The following is a 21,343-nucleotide window of genomic DNA, read 5'->3' as shown; positions in this document are numbered from 1 at the left end:
CAAAATGATCTCTCTCTATCTTCCCAAGGTAGAGGTAAGGTCTACGTATATACTACCCTCTCCAAACCTCAATTGTGAGATTACATTGGGTATGTTCTTGTTGGTTGAGAGAAATTGCTTAATATTACTTTACGTCGCTGAGTGAAACTTTGAAGATAGTGTTGTTACTATTCTTTTATTTGATGTGAAAAAGAGTCCAATTCTTTTTTAAAATGTTGTTTCAAGGCTTTATTTTGCTTCATAGTACTTCCTCTTTAGAATTAAACATATTAAATATACCTTAATCTTTCTTTTTAAGATTTTATTAGTAATATAATTGTGAAATTTTCTTAACCTCCTTAAATTTTTAGATTCGGAAATTTCACTCTTTGAATAGAAGTGAGAACCTTCATTGCCCTCTAGGTAACTACCTGTCTACCCACAATAAGATAGTCATTACTAGAAGTTTAAAATGTTAAAAAATGAATTCATTTGTTATGAGTTCTAGCATTTTTTCCAAATTAAAAAATCTTGCAATACTATATTATACATAATGAAGTATACGTCATCATTTAACCCTTTTAACTCATTGAGATAAGAAAACTACGCTGTTTGAACGAATTAGCTAACGTCCTTGACATTTTTGACTTATTTTTTAAGAACGTAAAATATGTAGAAAGTATGGCAATACATCTCCTATAGACTTTTTATATTCTTATTTTTTATTTTTCAGGTTATTTACTCTATTTTCAGATTATCATTATCATACTTTCTAGTGTGTGCGCGTAGTGGCCAAGCCAGGATTTTAACAAAAGGGTTCAAAAATATAAAGAAGCAGACAAACGAAGAAGTCAAGGGGATTCAACATCTACTATATATACATAAAAAATAATTTTCACCTTATATATACAGTGTAATTTTTCGCCGAAGGGGGTTCCGAACCCCCTTCGCTCTTACTGGCTCGCCCCTCTCTCTCTCTCTCTCGCTCTGTGTGCGCGCGTGTATGAAAAATGACAAAAAGCTGTAAAGTATCCAAATTATAAATGAAAAATACCGAAAAAGCATTGGGAACTATCCTTATCATCATCCATGCACGAAAATGGGAAAAGAAGAAGACACAGCTTTCCTTATTTCTCGGGACGCATGTATTAGTTATACTATTATATATTTACAATTGTTTTACTATTTTATATAGAAGATAGTGCAACCATGTAGTAATTCAAAATGTACATGGATATCAAAAAACAAAAATCAGAAAAATGTACAACAAGCAAGCCTTTCACCCCAAAATAAGATAAAATGGACAAAAGAAGCAGCAGCATCTATGTACACAGCTCGTTTATCCTTTCTGCCGCCTCCGTAGATGCTCAAACTCTTCCAGTTTCGTCTTTAGAAGAGTGTGCTCCTGCTGCATTTTGTCGAGCAGTGTTTCGACCATAAGCATCTCATCTTTTAGATGATTAATCTTTTTATCCAGAAAAGCTAGTGTATCAACACCCGTCTCTCCTAGTCGATACATGCTACCTGCAAAGTCCCCTTGAGGTATCACGTGGACGTGCTGAGGTCTACTTAATAACACGACTATGCTCATCTGCAAACAAAGTTTGATGAGACGAACAAATTAGATAACAAATATATCTTTCATCTCAGTTTGCAAGAAACGATCTTGACCACATAATCAATGAGTCAATTTATTGCAGACCCATCATATGTGGAAACCTATTAACTCATCCACAGTAAAAAATCAATGTATCTCTATACAGAGTAACAGACAAATTAGAGCAGTGACCAAAATTGACATAGTAAAACACAAGCCAGAGCGGGCTGAAGCTGGGACATTAGTTAGACTTGTTTTTCAAATGGCATAATGTAAAAGAAAAGTAGTGTCACTGGATCAGATGATTAAAGGAAATGCATATAAACACAACACAAGCAAGCATATATTCCAGAGACACCAAAACAAGGTGGAAAAGGGCAGCATCTTCCTACATTTATAGAAGATGGCCAGAGTAATATACTAGAATATCAGCTGGTCATTCCCCTGAAGTGTGCCCTTAACCTACTTCTAACAACTAAAGTTGTTACACTCCTGTAACATGCAGCTAATTACACTTCCTTTCCTCGTCTCATTTATTGACCTGATTTCATCTCATGGTTTCAACCCATGGTTTGAAATCGCATGCCCAAACGCCTACTTAATATGTTCTAACTTTTTCCCCTTCAATTCAAATACACATTTAAATAAAAGCCACTTTACTTAATTTTATATATTTTTTATGATGCTGGTGTCTAGGACAGCTTGCGCGCACCTCAACTATTCCGCCGAGTACCTGTTACCTCTTGCCAACATAGATACTGGGTAACTCAGTCTCGGAGACTCGGGCAAATGAAGAAAAATCACATAATGTTTTTTCCCTCCATTGGGATTTGAACCTATGGAGACCTCATTGTCCTCATCCCACTTCTTTGACCACTAGGTCACACCTTGAGTGCCCAAAGAGATGCTACTTTATATTACTTCAAAATTGATTTGATCTCTTTTGGATTTTACACTTCCTCACAATTCAAATTATTTTTAACTCCTTTACAAGACCAATATAATAATCCACTCAAACCTTGAAAGTCAACCCGGGTCAATTAAAATTGTAAGGACTGCCTTGCTATCTTAAACATTGTGAATTCCACTGCACCAAGACTAGTTTACTGAGAGTATCCGATGCTAACCACAGAATCAGGGAAAAAGAATGAGACCAAAAAATAAGCTTACAATATCCGGTTACTTCTCGACACTATAACAATTAACAGAAAAATGCATGAAAATCAACTACTGCATGATCACATGGCCATAAAAGTTGTACTTTCCCTGCTCATAACACATCATAAGAAGACAAATTTGTGCTAACGAATTAGTTAAAACATAATTCTCAGATAGAAGGCGCAAATTGAGAAACATACCTGCATTAAGAGCAGGATCACAGCAATGACAATCACTACAAGAATGGAAACTTGACTTTGAGATTTCAGAGATGATGAACACTTGAGCATGAAATCTCTACACAAGGAAGTAATGGGCACAGGACTGCTACAGCTACCCTGCAGGGAATCTGCAGCTTGCTGGTTGAGCGACAGTGTTTGTGACCTGACTTCATTACTTGACTCATCTAATTTTTCCACATGTTCAGCACTTTCTTTTGGCTGAGCACTTGTTACCACATTAGCAGCACGACCACCAGCTGACAGAGAAAATAATATATTAAGATAACATGAGCTTAGAACCAAAGAAAGTATACCCCAACATATAGATGGCCAAAGGTGGGATACAAGAGGTTTCCAGAAGCACTACCTTCTTCCTTCTCTAACTTCTTTTGCTTCAACAGTTCATGTGCCTGAAATAAAAATCCATGTCAATCTTTTAAACAGCTTTAAAATTCCTGCAAACTGAAAATAGAAGAAAATGGAAAGGATGAGGAACATACAAGGGCAATCCATATGGCATACACTTCTCGACATTCATCAACGGTAGACTGCATTATCTTCCCTGCAGAGATTCCCAAGCAATTAGCATCGACACAAAAGTTCTCGTAAGGTGAACATCACAAGTTACCTTTTCCCTGTAACTTCTCAAGCAGCAAAATTAAGAAGTATACACAGCATAGCTATATGCGCAAGATACAATGCCTACCACCTCCACGCTCTCACCTTTTTTAGCTCTCCTCACATTGTTTCAACTCTTCATTGGGGTAGCAAAATGGGAGACAGGACTTAAATTTCAAGGAATGCCAAAGATCAGAGACTGAAACTCATCCATTGAGCATGAAGACTTCTCTGCTGTTGATATCAAAGAAGTATCTTACCCTCGAGGTGTTCGGAGAATGGTTCAGTAATCGATATCACCGTGTTAACTGGAGTGAAAACGGTATGCAGACGAAAAGATTATATTATGTGGGGTTGAGGAGTCGCAGAGAGTATCTTAGGGTAATCCTATTACTGTTTGAAATGGTTCCTGGTCTGAAGATATATCTGGGAAAGAGCTCTCTGTTTGCAGTAAATGGGGTGCAAGACCTACACAGATCAGGAAATGTTCTGGGTTGTCGGATCAGCGAGTTACCTACAGGATATCTTGGAATTCCATTGGGTTTTGGGTGGGGGGTGTGTGTGTTTTGTTGGGGGGGGGCGTCTAGGTATAAGTAGAAATATGTCTGGAAAAAGATTGAAGAGAGATGTGAAAGAAACACTTGCTATGTGGAAAAAAAATACTTATCTTTAGGGGTAGGTGGCCCTTGAGTTCAGTTGCTTTTAGTTTAATACTGTATTTTTATTTTTTTTGAAATTGTGTGTAATATTGTATTGATGCCAGTAGTTGTTCTAGTTTTTTACTTTTACTATTTGTTTATTGATTTATATTCTCGTAATCATCCCGTGCTCCAACCAAATTTTTCTTACGAGCCAAATAAGAGTTATAAAGAAGAAGCCCTTTTTTCATATAGAAGCTCAACTGTATAATTTGATTAATCTATCCCCAAATGCTTAAGTTTTTTTTTTTTTTTTTGAGAAGGTAACATGTTGAATAACACAAAACAGTACATGGGTTGTACTGAAACCATATTTACAAGTGAGCAGAAGAGAGTAAACCAGTCTACAGTTCTAACAGGAACCTAATGAGTCTAGGATAGATATAGTATTTTTTTTTTTTTAAGTTTGATCTCCTGCATTGTATGCTGTTCTCAAAGCATTTGATTAATTGCCCACCAAATGCAAGCAAATGCTTAAGTTTTTCAATGATGAGGAGAAGGCAAGATATCTTTATGAATTCAATAACTTTTTAATGAATTGGAGGAAGCCATTCATAGGAGGAGGAAGGAAAATAATAAAAGAATGATACCCTAGCGCACAATTCCGTGCCTCTTAAAATTGCAGTAAGATTTGATCAGACTTGCTATTTCTTTTGATAACTACAAAAGTAAAACTTGAAGAAGGTATTATGAGGAATAAAGAAGGATGAGCACCTCTAAACATGGTTTTCTTTGTAAATGCCACATTTATGTACACCTTCAAACTGCAGCCTCCTTCAGGTCCATCCCCATCATTTTCTACATCCCAAAAACCCTAATGTAAAAGAGAGAGATGTTTTGAGCAACAAAGAATAAACTAGAAAATTTCAACATGACCAACAACAACAACCCCCACACCCCATTCCTATAACAAAACAAACCCCAAAACATAAATATATTCAAAATAATTGTGGTCAAAAGAAGACATTGTTTGACCGTCTAAAATTCTACTGGAAAATATAATGGGACAGAAAGAACACTGGGGATTACAGTTAGAATCAGCGTCAGAATAGGCTCAGATGTGAAGCAGACACCAATTATGCAGAACTATAGAGTTGATAACATTATCAACAAATGTTCAGTAGCCGAGGGCCTGTGGAGCTCAAAGAGACTCGGACACCCGGTGCTTTAAAAAAAAAAAAAAAAAAAGATGTATAGCTCAATTTGATTTTTTTCTCCTCAGAATCCCTGTACCTCTTTTGTTCTCCCCAAGTCATATTTTCTTCCCATGGCTAAGTCCTTACTTGTATATTCATGTTCAAGCATCATAAAACTTTATGAGATGATTTACAGCCACACACTTTATGTGGCACACTTTCTTTTTTAGTCTATCTCAAAAAGGAACGCCACCTTTCTATATTTAGAAACAATTTAACTTTATGAGATGATTTACAGCCACACATTTATCTAAGACTTGTTTTGGACCACAAATTTCAAACGTCTTCCTTCCTTTTTTAAACTCCGTGCCTAGTCAAATGGTGCCACATAAATTGAGATGGAGGGAGAGTGTGTGTGTGTACACACACACACACACACACACACATATATATATATATATATATATATATATATGTCAATATATATATATATATATATATGCCAAGGTAAGATGGGAAGAGATATATATATATATATATATATATACATATATCCGAGACAAATGACTCCTTGGGCTTTTAAGAAAAAATACGACCAGCAAGTCAATATATCCAAATAAAGTTGAATGTGACTGATGATTACAGAAGTGTATGGTTGTCAGGATAGCGATGTGAGAGAACATGATAGCTGAAGACAAACATTTAAGCAAGTTTATTCCACCAAATCTAGCCCCATATATCCCAGACAAGGCTGGTATGACGAGAGAGAGAAACAGTGGCATAGTTTCCTAAAGTCCTTTCTTCATTTCACTGTCAATATCTACCTTTTAAGTTTCCACCTATGAGGTATTTTCTGGTTACCAATATCTGCCAATCAGTCATCTAACCTAAGTTGTGCACCACCCTAATGATAAGAGGGGCAAGTGCAGTTTTGTAATAAATACTGATCAAGAACAAGTAGTAGATAACCTCAAGGAGTACTATATCTAACGAGAAATCAGACCCTTATGAAAAGTAAAACGCATACCTCCACTCGAAAATAATCTGCATAAGGAACATCACTGACTTCTTGTGATGTCTCGATCACCAGGTGACTGAAATCAAAGTAGCATGTTAAAATAACAATATTACGTAGCAAGAGCAAATCAACGCATTAAAACCTGTGCATTTCTAAATGATAGAGAAAATGAAGAAAGCCTATAATCAAACTTTCTAGACATATGCAGGCATGGGACATCTCTTCAGTTTAAGAAAAAAGATCGATTATGTGTCTAAAAAATCTACCAACTTACAACTAAAAAGATTTGCTTATCACAGTAGCGACATGAAATAGATATTTCTTCTCTCTTGAAGCCATGCGGGGAGGAGGGGGATTTTCGAGGAGAATGGAGGTTGGATACATACCATTGCCTTGAAGGTTTGAATCTTTTTATGGACCAAACGACGACATTGTTCTAAACCTAGTTAGTTTACTATTCAAGCTGTGAAAGCTGTTTTATTTGAAGTTTACTTAATTTATGGAATATCCTAGTGAATTTTTAAAAATGAATGGAATTTCAATCAACTACATATCCAAAAAAAACATCAATCAATTATGCCTAAATCCAAACAAAATGGTATGAATCCTCCATATCTATTCTGTTGTATTCAGATCCATATCATTCGAATGCCTAATCAAACAGGAAAACAGCACAATACGAATTCAGGTGCTTTGGAAAACACAAAGCAAAAAGCAATCATCAGTTAAATAACACAACGCTTGTGTTCGTCTGTCCCTGGAAATTGTAGAGGGGAAAAGACAGAATCCTAAGATGGAAACCAGACAAAAAGAGGAGCGCAATAGACCTTGGTCCTAACTCAACCTCAGAAGCTAGCTCATGCAGAGAGGATTTTCTAAGAACATATAAGGAGACCACAACCCACTTGGACTAAACAACTGGAGACTAGAGTGTGGATAAACAACACGGGCCATCATTGAGAAACACAACCACAAGTCAATGGGTTTGGCTCTGATACCATCTGAAGAAACAAACCCTGAGTCTGACTCAACTCTAAAAGCTAGCTCATGAATGAAGGATTGTCCCAAACCATATAAGGAACCACACCCATTCCCTCAACCAATGTGGGACTTAAACGGAGTTCCTATCTATAAAATCTATCTTTTTTTTCTTTTCTTTTTATTTTTTTGATAAGGTAAATTATTTCATCAATAAATTGGGAAACTCTGTATACAACAAAATCTATCAGCACAGTCATTTCTAGTTGCAGACCTTCCTCCGTTTTTCTTCAAACGTCTCTTGTTCCTTCCCCTATATGAGTCTGACAAAACTACCAGCTTCCAATCTTAGAGATCAAACAATATCCTCGTTATTCTACCAATTAATAAAGCTTTTAGGCTGCAGCTTAGAGAATAATACGCTGTTACGTATTTTGCCCGTACATCATTAATTCCTCTCTACTTCCATGTAAAATATAAAAAAGTACGTCGCCAAACCTTATGCTTGACCAACCACCCATCAAACTGAAATATGGACTTAAAATCACAAAGTCAGAGATCTTATCCAAATTATGTTTCTGCACAGAGATAGCCAGCTGTGCTAGCAAGCGTCGATACTAGATGTTAGACCACTGTTAACCCAGCTAATTGCCTAAGAATTCCGAATTAATATGATTGAAAGATGACAGAGTTGCTATTAACATGTTTGTCTGAAAGATGACAGAGCTTTTATTCACATGATTGTTTTGAAATATGACAGTTGCTACCCGGGACACTACATTAAGTCACCCAAATTACTAACATGGTTGATATAATGCTTTGCAAATTGATATACTTCATGGACATAAATAGACTATTGATATGATGAGAAAATCGTCGAATACAAGGTGCATATGAAAGTAGAGAATCCCATATTCATAGCCCACAGAATGCTAAGCTAGACAACTTTGCAATTTGCAAAAACCTAAGCTCCGCTGATTAAATTACCTTTTGCTCAAACGCCTTTGATTTTTTGGCGAAACTCAAACGTAACCACAAAAATGATGTTATGCGTAGAACTCTATCATGTAACAGGCGCACTGGAACATGGAGCAGTGCAGAGAATTACAGCATCAAGAAAGAACTTAAAGTGCCAGTATCAGTAGGAAAGCACACCAGTGATTTACAGCAGGCAGCAGCAGTGTAGCACCAAAGTAGAAGTTAGGACAGATCTCCTGGACAAAAGAAAATTACCTGTTTCTGTAACAACGATACATCTGAACCTCATGGCAGCCACCAAATTTTGCACCTAATTAAACCATACATTAGTCATATCTAAATAAATCTGGATCCACTTGAGAGTGTCCATGTCATGTTTGAAATTGCACTACTGACATAGAGGCGAAATCACACCTAAATAGATTTTAATAGGATGCTGAAACGACAAACTACGAGTGTGCCCAAAATCTTCATGAGGACGCCATTGTGTGCACTTAAAATCTGAAAAACAGGACCGCGAATTTAGGTGAGAAGCTGCATAATTACTTATCAGTTCGTTGTGATCCATTGCTTCTAAATCTAACTAAAATAATGTTCTAAAATATATCCGCTTCACCAAAATCCATGAATGCTGTCACCTTTGTCACCACATTTTCTACGGAATAACTCCTGAAAAGCAACACCATCATCTGAAATGAAGAGTTCAAAGAACTTCTCAACCTTCACCTGCACGACAAAGATTAAGTTGAAATCACAGTCAAATAACAGTCATTAAACATCCATCACACAGAAAACTAGGGTATCAGAACAATGAAAGAACTAGGGAAAAAGATAAAGTTACATCACCGGAAACTTTGCCTCTGCAACAAGTGTAAAGCATTCAGGGACTGCATGTGAAAAAAACGCAAAATTTAGCTAAATTTATTAACTGAATAGAGTTTCAAACAAAGAATAAGATGAGGAAGAAAAGGAAAGTTTCACTGGTGGAATTCAAGAAACAGTTGCTTTAAGCCTTTAAACGCTTTAGGAGCTAATGGATACAAGTACCAAAAAGAATATTGTTTCTGGTTGAAGGTACTCATCTGCCTAATAAAATTTAAGCATTAACCTGTGCTCAGAACTTAAGAATAGACACCCACCCTTAAGAGAATACCAGACATCATCTGTCTAGAATGAGGGAAGCGAACCCGCTCATAAGTCCTAGTAAGTGTCTCTCTCACATTGTGATGAGCATGTCTGATACCATTTTAGCAAACAGAGCCACAGAAATAGGATTACAAAACCAGACCAAAAAGAGGCACTATACATTATCTAGGAAGGGAGGAAGAGAAAAAGGCAGCACTGTCCATTTAAAGGTTCTAAATACACAGAGTAGCTTAAAGCTTTCATTGTTCCTATCCTTTTCATTGCACATTTGAGATAGTTGCATGAGATTTAGCTTGGTGCATTGCAATTTAGCTTTAATTCCGTTTCATGTTTTAGACTAGTGACACTGCACTTCTCAGTATTTATGCAGAAGTAAAATGTAAGGGCAAGGCAACATGAGTACATACTTTTGTCACATGAGAGAGCAGATAATTTTCAGCATGTCAGCCATTTATTGAAGAATAACAAAACACATAACAAAGCTCAAAGGACATTTGACTGACCCCTAGGTGCATCGGAATCCTCCTGCCTCAAAACAGAGGACTTTCCAGATGATGAACAATCAGTATTTTGAACAATAACAGCTTCTTCTTCCACATTGTCCTGCACTCCTAAAGGCTTTGACACAATTTCAAATTCACCATTGACTAATGGCTTTGAGTCTTCCTGTACCTTGTCATCCTTATTCCTGGTCACATGTATAAACAGACTGAGATAACTCCATAACAAGGGGAGTTGATTCCTACCTAGACTCTAGATACCTTTCGAGGGATTCCACCCCTTCCATTGGCTGCCTGAAACTATCTGATCCTTCTACTATTCCACTATCTAGGAAGTTTAGATCAGATTTTGGCTCCTGACAAGAAAGCGAAGTTCAAAAAAGTCAGACCTGTAATGAAAAGACAAGAAAAGCACCATCGGCAAGAACCAATATTGTCATTGGATTGAAACAGAAATTTCTCAGAAGATGAATATAAGGAGAATCCTCATACTTCTCTTTGCAAAATAAAAGAAAAATGAATAGAAGAAAACCAACCAAGAAGTCAAATGTTTGCTAAAATGGTATGCAATTGCAACATGACTATGCATTTTATAAATTGTCAAGCTATGAGAGTCAAAACACACCAGATCAGTAGACTCTTCAGCCGGCCCATTGTGTTGTAGCCAACCATCACTGATAAGATTAAAAGCTTCATCTCGGGACAGGAAAGATGTAAAAAAGTACTGCATTAACAGAAGGCATGTCAAGAGTTCGCCACGTAAGTAGTAATCTGAAAGGAGGAGAACAGGCATTAAGTGGTAGCATAGCATCACAGATCCGGGACATCACCTTCTTTCCTCCGGCTACTATTTCTATTGCCGTCGGGAATATGGCCGCAGCTTTAGCTCTTCGTACTGCCGTGATCTCATGAAAAGGAATTATTTTCTGGTAGATGACCATGGATAATTTAATTTTCATCAAGAAAAGTGAATACAGTAAAAAGAAAACAAATAAGAAAAAGAACCTTCCTTATTTGTTTTACTGTATATTCATTATCCTATTTTACTTGTCACAAGAAAAAACAAATAAGAAAGAGAAACAATAGGAAATAAGCTAACATCATGGGTCATGCGGTATAAATTCTTGGTAAATGTCCAACGGAGCTTATTAGTCAGTCTTAAAGCTTAAAAACCAAGGCAAGATAATGAATACAGACAAACAAATTCTTTAGCCACATTCAGTGGGACCTCATAATGTGTACCCTTCTATTTCCAACAATGACAGGAAGGATTTTATGGATCAAGACCAAAATATGTCAACAGCAGGCGAGCAGGAAAGCAACACAAAAAATATGAAAGGGATACGTGTATATGGCACCCATTTTGAAGAACAAAGAAAGAGGAAATAAAGAGGAAGACATAGGAAAGAAAGAGTCCCTTGTTGTTCAAATATTCATCACCTTCAATTCACAAGACTCTCATAAAGTGCACTGCTTAAGAGAGAATAGAAATACAGCATTGCACTATTAGCCTTTTCGATATCTCTCTTTCCATATGACCTCCCTCCAACACGAGAGGATATCACAGCGGTCCTTGCCTAAGTCCTCCTCTATATCCGGTTATATCAGTCCAGACATGTGAACAGAACCCTTTGTGTTACTTGGAATATTCACTTCTTTGAAGCACCCATTTCGAATGGCTAAAACATAAGTAACTTATGCAAATCCTATTGTCATATCCAGTTCTAAATAAATAGATCGTCCTGTTCTTTCAACCTTGAGCCACGTGGAGGCTTTCATTTGAAATTCAATCAAGAAGTGCACCAAAAAAGAAATCTAAATACGCATTTTCCTTCTCACACTGGCATGCAATCTCTTCCCTGACCTCAATGTCTAGTAAATATTGTGTTAATAACAATTCCAAAATAATTGCATAATGAAAACGTAAAATCTCAGCTAAATTTGTGTACAAAGAGACGAACACCTTATCAGCAGTGAAACCATACATCAATCAACTATAGGAATTGTAAAAGGTCAAACAAATAAAAAAAACGAAACACAGACCTTTGTCTCAAAGCCGAATAGATTGGAATAGAAGCAAATATTATGGCCAAAGAGGTACATATGACCCTGCAACAACATAAAATATTAACCAACTCACAACAGCATGAAAACCAAATTGGAAAGAAAGAAAAGATGTAACATAAAGAAATGAGGGTGTTCAAGAAGCCACAAGTTCAACTATAAATGCTTAGACCGTCTTTCTAATGTGTATGGATGTAATACCATCCAGTTAAAAGATACCTGAAGCAGAAAACTCTCTTGCAGCGCACAATTAAAATCTTGAACCAGGACCTGTGAAAAATTTATAAGGAAGATCAGAACATGACCATATGCGATTGAGGCGTGGTTCTTGTATCAGAACATAACACAATGTCTGTTAGCACGCAGATCTGAAAAATTTATTCAGTCACAGGAAAGAAGACGCACAAGTACATTCTTTATACAGATGAGATAAATATTACATCAGACATGCACAATCAACTACTTTGACAAGAAAAGAGATGTGTCCTAAAAGAAGTATAAAATCACATCATCTATTCCTAGTCCGAAACAAGGACATGAAAGATAAGATGCAAACAAATGAACTTGGTGAATGACACATATGGGGTGCACATAAAAATAAGACTAAGTACTTTTTTGAGTAAACAGTTCAAGATAATTTATTTGTTGATGAAGTAAAAAGATATCAATAAAAGCATCAAGAAGATGCAGAAGTTTACAGAGCTGAGTACAAGGACCCAGAAGCAAAAGTATAGCACAGTCAGTTCTATCAACTAGAGACTAAATCTAAGGAACTGACAAAATCCAAAAAGAGCTCAATGCTAGACACAGGAGTCAGCTTGAACCAGCAAAAAAGTTGTATCAAGCGCTTTGACTTTAGGGAGATACTTGAAGTTGAGATTCCATCACAACATCTTCTATTTATCTCTGACCAGATGCACCAAAAAATAGCTCCAGGAACCATTAACCAAATATTCTTGATGGTCTTTTCAACTTTGAGTGCACTCCAGCTGCTGCAGGCTTCTTTGATACTACGAGCATGACCCAACTCAAACCAAAGAGTGAGAAGAACATCTTCTAGATCTCAGAGGCTATAGTGCAGTGTAGCTGTAGGTGATTGACACTTTCTAGGTTAGAATGACACATGTAACATCTATTTGCCAATTGTATTTTCCTTTTTCTCAGATTGTCTTGGGTCAAATATGCTTCATGTAAGGCTGACCAACTAAAGCACATTACTTTAGGGGGGAGTTCAGTTTTCCAGATGAACCTCCATGGCCATGAGTCAATTATCAGATTCCTAGAAATGAAGTGAGTGTAACCTGACTTGACTGAATAAACTCTGTCATTTGAGTTGTTCCAGGCTATAGAGTCCTTCACCTGAGGGTTCAAACTGCAATTTTCCAACCTTGACAGTAGCTCCATGAAACTCTCTATTTCCCAGTCTTGAAGGTTTCCCAATAAGCGCTAGCAAGCATCCACTTAATTGAACAGCCTAATTTCTTAAGCATGCAGAACATCTCAAACAGAAACATATCCCATTTATGCCTCAACCCCAAATAAGTTCGGGTCGGCAATACAAATCTTTTTTGTATCCATTCTACTCTAGAGGTTTGATCATACCCCCAGCGAATCACACTACAGCATACATAACTATAAAGTATACCACAACAATTTGATGTCCAGGAATTTCATAGAGGAACGAATTTAAAGAAAAGGCTGAAAAATCCCTCAAAACCGACAAGCACATTATAGTTTAGCTGTACAAGTAAGGAAATAAAACCAGTTCAATAAATTAAGAGAGAATTTCACTCACTTCATCAGGCGGTAAACGAAAAAGTTGTCGATATTCTTCACTCCTCATAGCTAGCTGATTCTGTCAAAAAGTCAAATGATTCAGCAACCACAACAAGGAAATTGTCTAAAAATACTCCCTCCGTCCCAAAATAAGTGTAGTTTAAGCTCATTTCACTCCCATTAAGAAAAATAATAGATACAAGGTAGAGTTTACTAAGTTACCCTATTTATTTAGATGTTTCTTGAGAACTGAACACTATTAAAAAAAAAAAGTAGTTCTTTAATACAAGTGTATAGTTAGAAACAATTACTAATTTTTGTCTTGAATTCCTAAAGCAACACTTACTTTGGGACAAAGGGAGTAGTCAATTGTGAAAACTCTTGAAAAAGTAAAATAGTTCTTCGTTTGCATGCAACAAAATCAGAGAAGAATTTTTCTTTAAAAGCGATGATCACCCATAAAAAATCCATAAGAAGGCTAAAATTGCAGAAAGATGTTCAGTTTTTAATTCATAATAATTCAGAGTTCAAATGCAATGTCATGTAGAACTAGTGCGTGTTCTGATAAATAGTTGGTAATAATTCAGGTAGGAAATACAAACAGTTGATAGTTCATGTAGAAAACATACAGATACTTTGATAGTTCAGGTAAGAGCCGCAAACACTTGATAGTTCAGGTAGAAAACTGGCAAAACAAAAAGTGGTATCGTAGGTGTTGACCATTATCTGTTTTTAATCCATAATTGGGAGTTGAAATGCAAGATTAATTGAAGAAATCAAGTAACCTGAGCATCAGATAAACGTGGAGGGCTAACGGTGGAAGAATCAAGAGAAGTAGGGCGGCGATCGGGAGAAATATCAGAGGCGGTGTCAAGGACGCTCTGAGAAGTAGAAGGTGAGATATGCATATGTTGCGACGGCGGTGGTGACGCCGCCATCATTTTCTCCGATACGGCGGCAGCCATGTTGGTTGTGGAAATTAATTATGAGGAGTCCAAATGAAAGTGTGTAAACGGCTATTTTACGTGTCGGTTACGTTAACGTTCCCGCGCGTCGTCGTCGTCTTGTTGTTGGGACGTAACTCTCCGGACTTTCGTAGATGTGCCCATTTTTGACTTTTTTCGCAACCGACTAACTAATGGCCAGTACAATATTGGAGCTGTTAGGTGCGTGAAATTATCAAATTAAAGTACTCCTATGAATTAGTATGATAAAGATCTTTTAACGCTGTATATTGGAGTTAGGTGCGTGAAATATACCTAAAAGTAAATGATTAGAGTATTATAAAGCATTTACTAAAGTATATATTAAGAATCGTTGCAAATTTTTTAAAAAAGAATGTGATTAGTATATTAGAAAGCACGTAGTAAAGTACATATTAAGAATTAATGTTGAAATTAAGTAAAGAGGAGCATGTTTATTTATTTATATATGGTACACACAAACTTATTTGAGCATAAGTTTATAAGATTTGATACACCGGCATTTTCAACTATTAAGAAGATGGTAAGAAAAGAATTCTAAAAACTTTCACATTTTTAAGCATGATCAAATCTATTTAGTAACAATTATAACAAAATGTGGCGTTATACTTGAATTTTAAAGTATGTGACCCAAATTGTGTGTGAAAATGGACCGTTTAAATGAAAACTTCATATCTTGGCATGTTGACAAAAAGACAGATACATCTCTGGTCCGAACGGTGTTTAGATGATATCACTTGATGGTGTAACTAAGTCTCTGGTTCGAAGTTCGAACGGTGTTTGATTAAACAGATTTAGACCATGTCTTTTTATCATTCGTGAGATTCTTTACATAGTTATGTAATTACGGAGTGTGGGATTTTAGGTATTGTGTCATTGTAAATAACGAGTTTTTTCTGATTTGTTACAGTTCATCAAAAAATTGTTCAAGTTTCATCAAGTTTTTTACTTATATCAGAAACAATATCATGCAACATATATTTTATATAAATGAATATAGAAAAATCCATCTACATTCTTCTTTTGAGTTCTTATATGGTATTATAGTTGAGCTGGAAAATAGATTTCTTATATTTTACTTTTCGTTCTTCTTGCATCTATTTTTTGAGCTGTGTATTTCTAAATAACAAATAATGCTCATACATATTTTTTGAACTCTTCTGACGCTTATCAATGAATCTAATATATACTTTGCTAGAGCAAGACATGAAAAGTAGAGCGATTTCTTTGTGACAATGTTAGTAAAAAAAGCAGGTTGAATCAATGGCTTCTGCCCCTTGCCATATTTTTTGAATCAACTGCTTTTGTCCCTTGCCAAATTCACCGCATCACTTGCTTAGCACAAGAAAAATAAACTTGGCAAGTTGCTATGGTAAAAAAAATAAAATAAAAAATAAAAAATTGAGGTACTTGAACCCAAACACACTTGAGATACAGTACATATATGTCAACGGGTTGGGGGGGGGAGGAGAAAGCTTTTTGTCATGTTAGTGGTTAAGCAAAATGAAATTGACATACGGATCTTTATAACGACTGAAGGCACCATTAATTATACAGGGGAATACACAAAAAGAAGAAATTATACTGAGATGTTCTCTCCATCAGTAAAAAATACTGCAATGTTCATTTTGAGCATTGTAATGAAGGAGAATTGAGATTTATATCAACTTGATGTAAAAAATGCCTTTCTGTGACGATTTAAAAGAATAAGCATATATGATAATTGATATTTGTTATAAATGTATAAATTTTGCATTGTTTCTCCATTTACTTTTTTGCGCTTTATGTATAGCTTAATACGTGAAATGTTTAATTGAGCTTAATTATCATTTTTGGTGTTTAAACACACAAAAAAGTGAAAGGATGCAATTTAGAGTGCAAGTAAATGATAGGTGGAGGAAATAAGGAGCTCCTATAACGGGGCATGCATAGAGCATAAGAAAACTTAGCGAACTTCTAGTTGAATAATGATTAACGCTTGTACTCTATTCTAGACGGACTATATCAAAAGATAAATGAACTTCTAGTAAAGCTTATATGCGAAAGTATATATTAAGAATCGTTGCAGGATTGTTAAAAGAAAATGTGATTGATATTTATGCCCGTTACAAAAACTTTCAAACAAGTTAACTACATTCTCAATTGTAAAAAGCAGACTCCATAGTAGGCACAAGGCAAGCTTAGGAGAGGGAGAAATTTGTTCTTAACATAAGATTGAGAGTTTTTAGATAAAAAAAGTCTCAAACCGAATTTACTCATCCGACATTATATATTCTTTTTATTATACATAGAAATATGATTATTGTATCGTAGTAATTTATAAATGTTTCTTGCATCTATTTTTTAACTTTTTCATAATTTTTTGTTTTTTAACAATTATTTTTGGAATTAGACTTTTGAATGGTTTAATGTTTTATGAATGATATTAGCAACAAGAAAAATGAAATTGTAATTGATCTTTATAACGACTCCATGAAGGCACCATTAATTTACACAGGGAATACACAAAAAGAAGAAATTATCTGAGATGTTCTCTTTATTTGCAATGTTCATTTTGAGCATTGTAATTAATTGAGATTTATATCAACTTGAGCTAAAAAATGTTTACGTCATTTAAAAGAATCATATATGATAATTGATATTTGTTTAAATGTTATTTTGGATTGTTTCTCCATTTACTTTTTTGTCGCTTTATGTATTCAATACGTGAAATGTTTAAGAGCTTAAATAAAGTTTAAACACACACATTTATGTAAATGAACGGAGGAAACAAAATTTAACGGCGCATGCATAAAAATAAAACTTAGGAACTTCTGAAAATGGTTATTTTGACGGACTATATCAAAAGATAAATGAACTTCTAGTAAAGCTTATATGCAGTTTAACTGAAGGGCAGGATTGTTCAGTTGATATTTATGCCCGTTACAAAAACTTTCAAACAAGTTAACTACATTCTTGTGAATATATAATATATGGAGAAATTTGTTCTTAACATAAGATTGAGAGTTTTAACCGTGTGTATATACGTATATATTCTTTTTTTATCTTAATGCTGATTTTGTTGTATATACGCGTAGGCTAATTTGTTAATTTTTTTGGTGCTAAGGTTTTGATGAACTCTCTTGGGTAATTTGCACGATTGAACCTTCTATTTATTTGATTGGGTGTCATTAAATTCAATCGTTGAGCTTGTTTACGCTCATTTCTTGAACGTTTTTTTAATTAGGGACATTTTTGTCCAATTCATTACAAAGTGGATAAAAGTCACACACTTATGAAACAGTGACAAAATTTCAAAAAAATAAAAAGGTCTAAAATGGTTATTTTGTTTTGAAAAATTAACTTAAATTGTCACTCACTCAGCCGTTTTAAAATAATTAAATTTAATATATGTATAATTTGTATAAAATATTATGTAACCGTGTGTATATACACATACACAATGCTATTTGTGTATATACACAGCTAGAGTGAAGGGAGAGTAAATTTGCACGATTGACCTTATTCGAAGGTCTTTAATTTTTGCCCCTCAAATTGGTGGTAGAGGTTTAAAACTCCTTGGTTAGGGGTTTAAGGCAAATTTTTTTTTTTTTTTTAACTCGGTAAGGGAGAGTTTTGCCTTCAAGCATAAGGCAAAACTCTGTCTTAAGGTAGAGGTTTGCATTAAGACAAATCTTTTTTTTTTTTAGCCCGAATTTTGCAAAAACTCGCTTAAAGTTCTCAACTAATTTTTTTTTCGCCTTGCGATTTTTTATTTTATTTACTGAGCATGGTTTCGAACTCCAAACCTCATGATATTAGGTGAAAGATAAAAATTAAAGACCACCAATTTGACGGAGAAAAATTAAATACCAGTGCCTTTGAAGGACAATCCGCACAAAAAAATGTTCCCTCGCTAGCAGATCATACAACTAGGCCCAAATTGTTTTGAAAATAATAAAGAAAAGAGGTGGACTCTTGAGCTGATGGTGATCGACATAATAAGGCTAAGGCCACATTCAAGTCGTGGGGCTTAGTCGAATAATCACATGACAGGCATGTGATGAGTATTTCAACTACCATAAGTTGCAATTGCCACGTGACTGTCTCCCTTTTTCATGGCAATTCAATATTTAATTCGTTATGTCTTTGGTCCAAACTGATCTCAAAATCATTATAATTGGAACTTATGGGCTTCTACACCCCATCCACGTCCCAAAGTGGACCCTTTGGATTGTGGACCTGTAATTCATACTTGATAAAACTAATTTTGGGCCTAGAATTGCTGGGCCTAGTCCCACTGAATAATTCAGATTCAAGTAGGGAATATGTTTTTTCTCAGTTAGTTAAACAAATAAATTAGAAACATTTTTATAATATTAAATTGTAGAAAACCGCTGAACTTTGCAAGAAATTGCATGTCAAATCTTTACATCAAGAGAAAGAATTAGAAGTAGAAACTTGTATTTCCATTTCAATTTGCAGAATATTTCATTCTGGAGATTGATGAGATTGATAAAATTGAAACGAATAATTCAAATCCTTTAAGTACGAGTATGTGAAAAAAGCTAAAACAAAATATATGTTCAAACCCAGATGTGCACAGCATACTTCATTAATGATTAAATAATAAATCGAGGTAACAATAACATACTAATTCATCATAGTTACGTCATACAAGTTCATGTAAATGATACTTGTCATGTAACATTTATTAATCTAAATGTAGATTTTAGGTATTTTTTTTATGTGTATCACGATCCAAACTCATGACACGTATTGTTCATTTTGGCTTACGGTTTTCGCGTACTTGGATGTCCTTAGGGTGACGCCATCACGTGAACTTGTCCTATGCCTTATAAAACTCTTCACTTTCCTATCTCATTACGATGTGGAATCTCCTATATAAGGGACCACGTCGGTCTTCCTTAAAAGCTTGCTAGCTTAGAATTCATCCGTTCGGCGTCCGTCATGGATAATTTATAGTCCCTTTTTCCACGGATAATTTTTTTCAGGCAAATGAAATGCTCCTTAGTCAGTGCAAGATTTACAGCTAATACAAGCAAGGAACAGCAGATTATAATAAAGTTTCTTTTTTGGTAGCTCTTGTATGTGGACCAAAACCCAAGTGAGAAAGGAATCATGGAAAGGATCATCTCTTCCTTTGAATCACACCCTCCACTTTATTTTTCTTTTCCTAATTCCAATACTACAATACTGAGACTTTCAAACTCTATGTTTGCCTCTTTTCAAAAAGCAAGGTGGAATGCGGTTGTCCCACAAAAAAGAATGATTTAACAAATCACACTACTTTTTTAGCTATTGTGGGAATGACCAACTATAGTATATGTTGAAAATTGTTGCTCAAAACAATTATATATTGAGCTAATCATTATAATCACTATAAGTTTCAGCTTTCATGGGATTGGTGAAGGACCAACTTGCTGATCTTCCCCATTATGTTGCCCCTTCATTCATCACATGATTCTTGTTATAAGTGTATGTTTATTTAGATTTTTTTCCCTAAGTTATCAAGCAATCTAATGATGATAGAAATAAACTTATTGACTTTTTCCTTGTCAATGTACTTTCTCTGTCTTAATTTATGTGATGATGTTTCATTGCGTATGAAATTTAAGGATGAAAGTTTTTTTTTTTTACATATAATTGATTTAAAATAGTCAAATAATTGATTTAAAATCATCACAGTCTAAAGGTAAAAAAGAAGTTTAAAAATTAAATTGTTAGTGTATATATATATATATATATATATATATATATATATATATATATATATATATATATATATATATATATATATATATATATATATGTTATTCCTCTTTAGACTGAATAAAAAAAAAAAAGTAGCCAAAATTGAGACATTGGAAGTAATAACTCCATGCAAATATGTAATAACTGCATTGAGAAGAAAGGGTCAATAAGCTTAAAATGTGACAATAGTGACATTCATTTTTTTTTTTTTTTGGCAAAATAATTTTACAATCTTAATTGTATTCACTAATGGAATATTTTTCTCTCTAATGTAAAAGCCTTTTTGTAAGTTTGCCAATTGGACAAGTGAATTGGGACAATACTTTATAATATAGTGCCCCACTAGGTACATATTTTGGGATGATTTCAAATTCACTGTGAGTCTAACATGTTCCTCTTTTTGACCAGTCAATTGTCACAATTGTGAGTTTCTTAGTGGAGGATCCTAACTTCTTGCTTTATCTGTACAAATACAACAAAGGAGTCACCTAATTAAGTTAGCAGCGATCAGATTAATAAAATTTAAATGTTTGACACTAAGACGATGTCCTATTTTGAAGATACATGAGTGAGAAAATAACAAAAATGGTGCCTTTATGTTTGGGGTAGACTCAAATTAGTTCCTTAAATATATTGTTAAGTAGTTTTGGCCCTTTAAATTTGCTATAAGTGAGCACATTTATCTCCGTCAAATATTTAAAAAATTATGTTTGTTAAATTTGACGAGAACTTTGAAGAG

The 21,343-nt window shown here is 34.8% G+C and overlaps 1 protein-coding gene across 1 annotated transcript; it reads right to left on the bottom strand.

Moving 5' to 3' along the window:
- Positions 1-1,123: 1,123 nt before the first annotated feature.
- On the bottom strand, positions 1,124-15,079 carry LOC132064138 (protein VASCULAR ASSOCIATED DEATH 1, chloroplastic). The gene is made up of 18 exons (XM_059457029.1): positions 14,653-15,079; positions 13,887-13,946; positions 12,311-12,361; positions 12,071-12,136; positions 10,858-10,953; positions 10,653-10,751; positions 10,289-10,383; positions 10,031-10,215; positions 9,228-9,268; positions 9,020-9,107; positions 8,796-8,882; positions 8,637-8,691; positions 6,435-6,501; positions 4,986-5,085; positions 3,456-3,517; positions 3,323-3,365; positions 2,935-3,212; positions 1,124-1,570 (listed from the first exon to the last, which is right to left on the bottom strand). Exons 1-18 carry the CDS (start codon positions 14,830-14,832, stop codon positions 1,319-1,321), a joined length of 1,905 nt encoding a protein of 634 aa, XP_059313012.1. The 5' UTR covers positions 14,833-15,079; the 3' UTR covers positions 1,124-1,318.
- Positions 15,080-21,343: the final 6,264 nt, after the last annotated feature.

Source organism: Lycium ferocissimum, chromosome 7 (assembly GCF_029784015.1).
Source record: "Lycium ferocissimum isolate CSIRO_LF1 chromosome 7, AGI_CSIRO_Lferr_CH_V1, whole genome shotgun sequence".
Taxonomy (NCBI): Eukaryota; Viridiplantae; Streptophyta; class Magnoliopsida; order Solanales; family Solanaceae; genus Lycium; species Lycium ferocissimum.
The sequence above is the reverse complement of the archived record's forward strand: the minus strand, read 5'-3'. Positions and strand labels throughout refer to the sequence as shown.

Bases quoted from the DNA above. Each gene is read 5' to 3' on its own strand.
- LOC132064138 (XM_059457029.1), bottom strand. From the start codon at position 14,832: ATGGCTGCCGCCGTATCGGAGAAAATGATGGCGGCGTCACCACCGCCG. The intron at 9,269-10,030 runs GTCAGTCAAATG...TTTCACATGCAG, and splicing joins GGATTCCGATGCACCTAGGG to TCCCTGAATGCTTTACACTT. The intron at 3,213-3,322 runs GTAGTGCTTCTG...TTTCTCTGTCAG, and splicing joins GAAGTTAGAGAAGGAAGAAG to CTGGTGGTCGTGCTGCTAAT.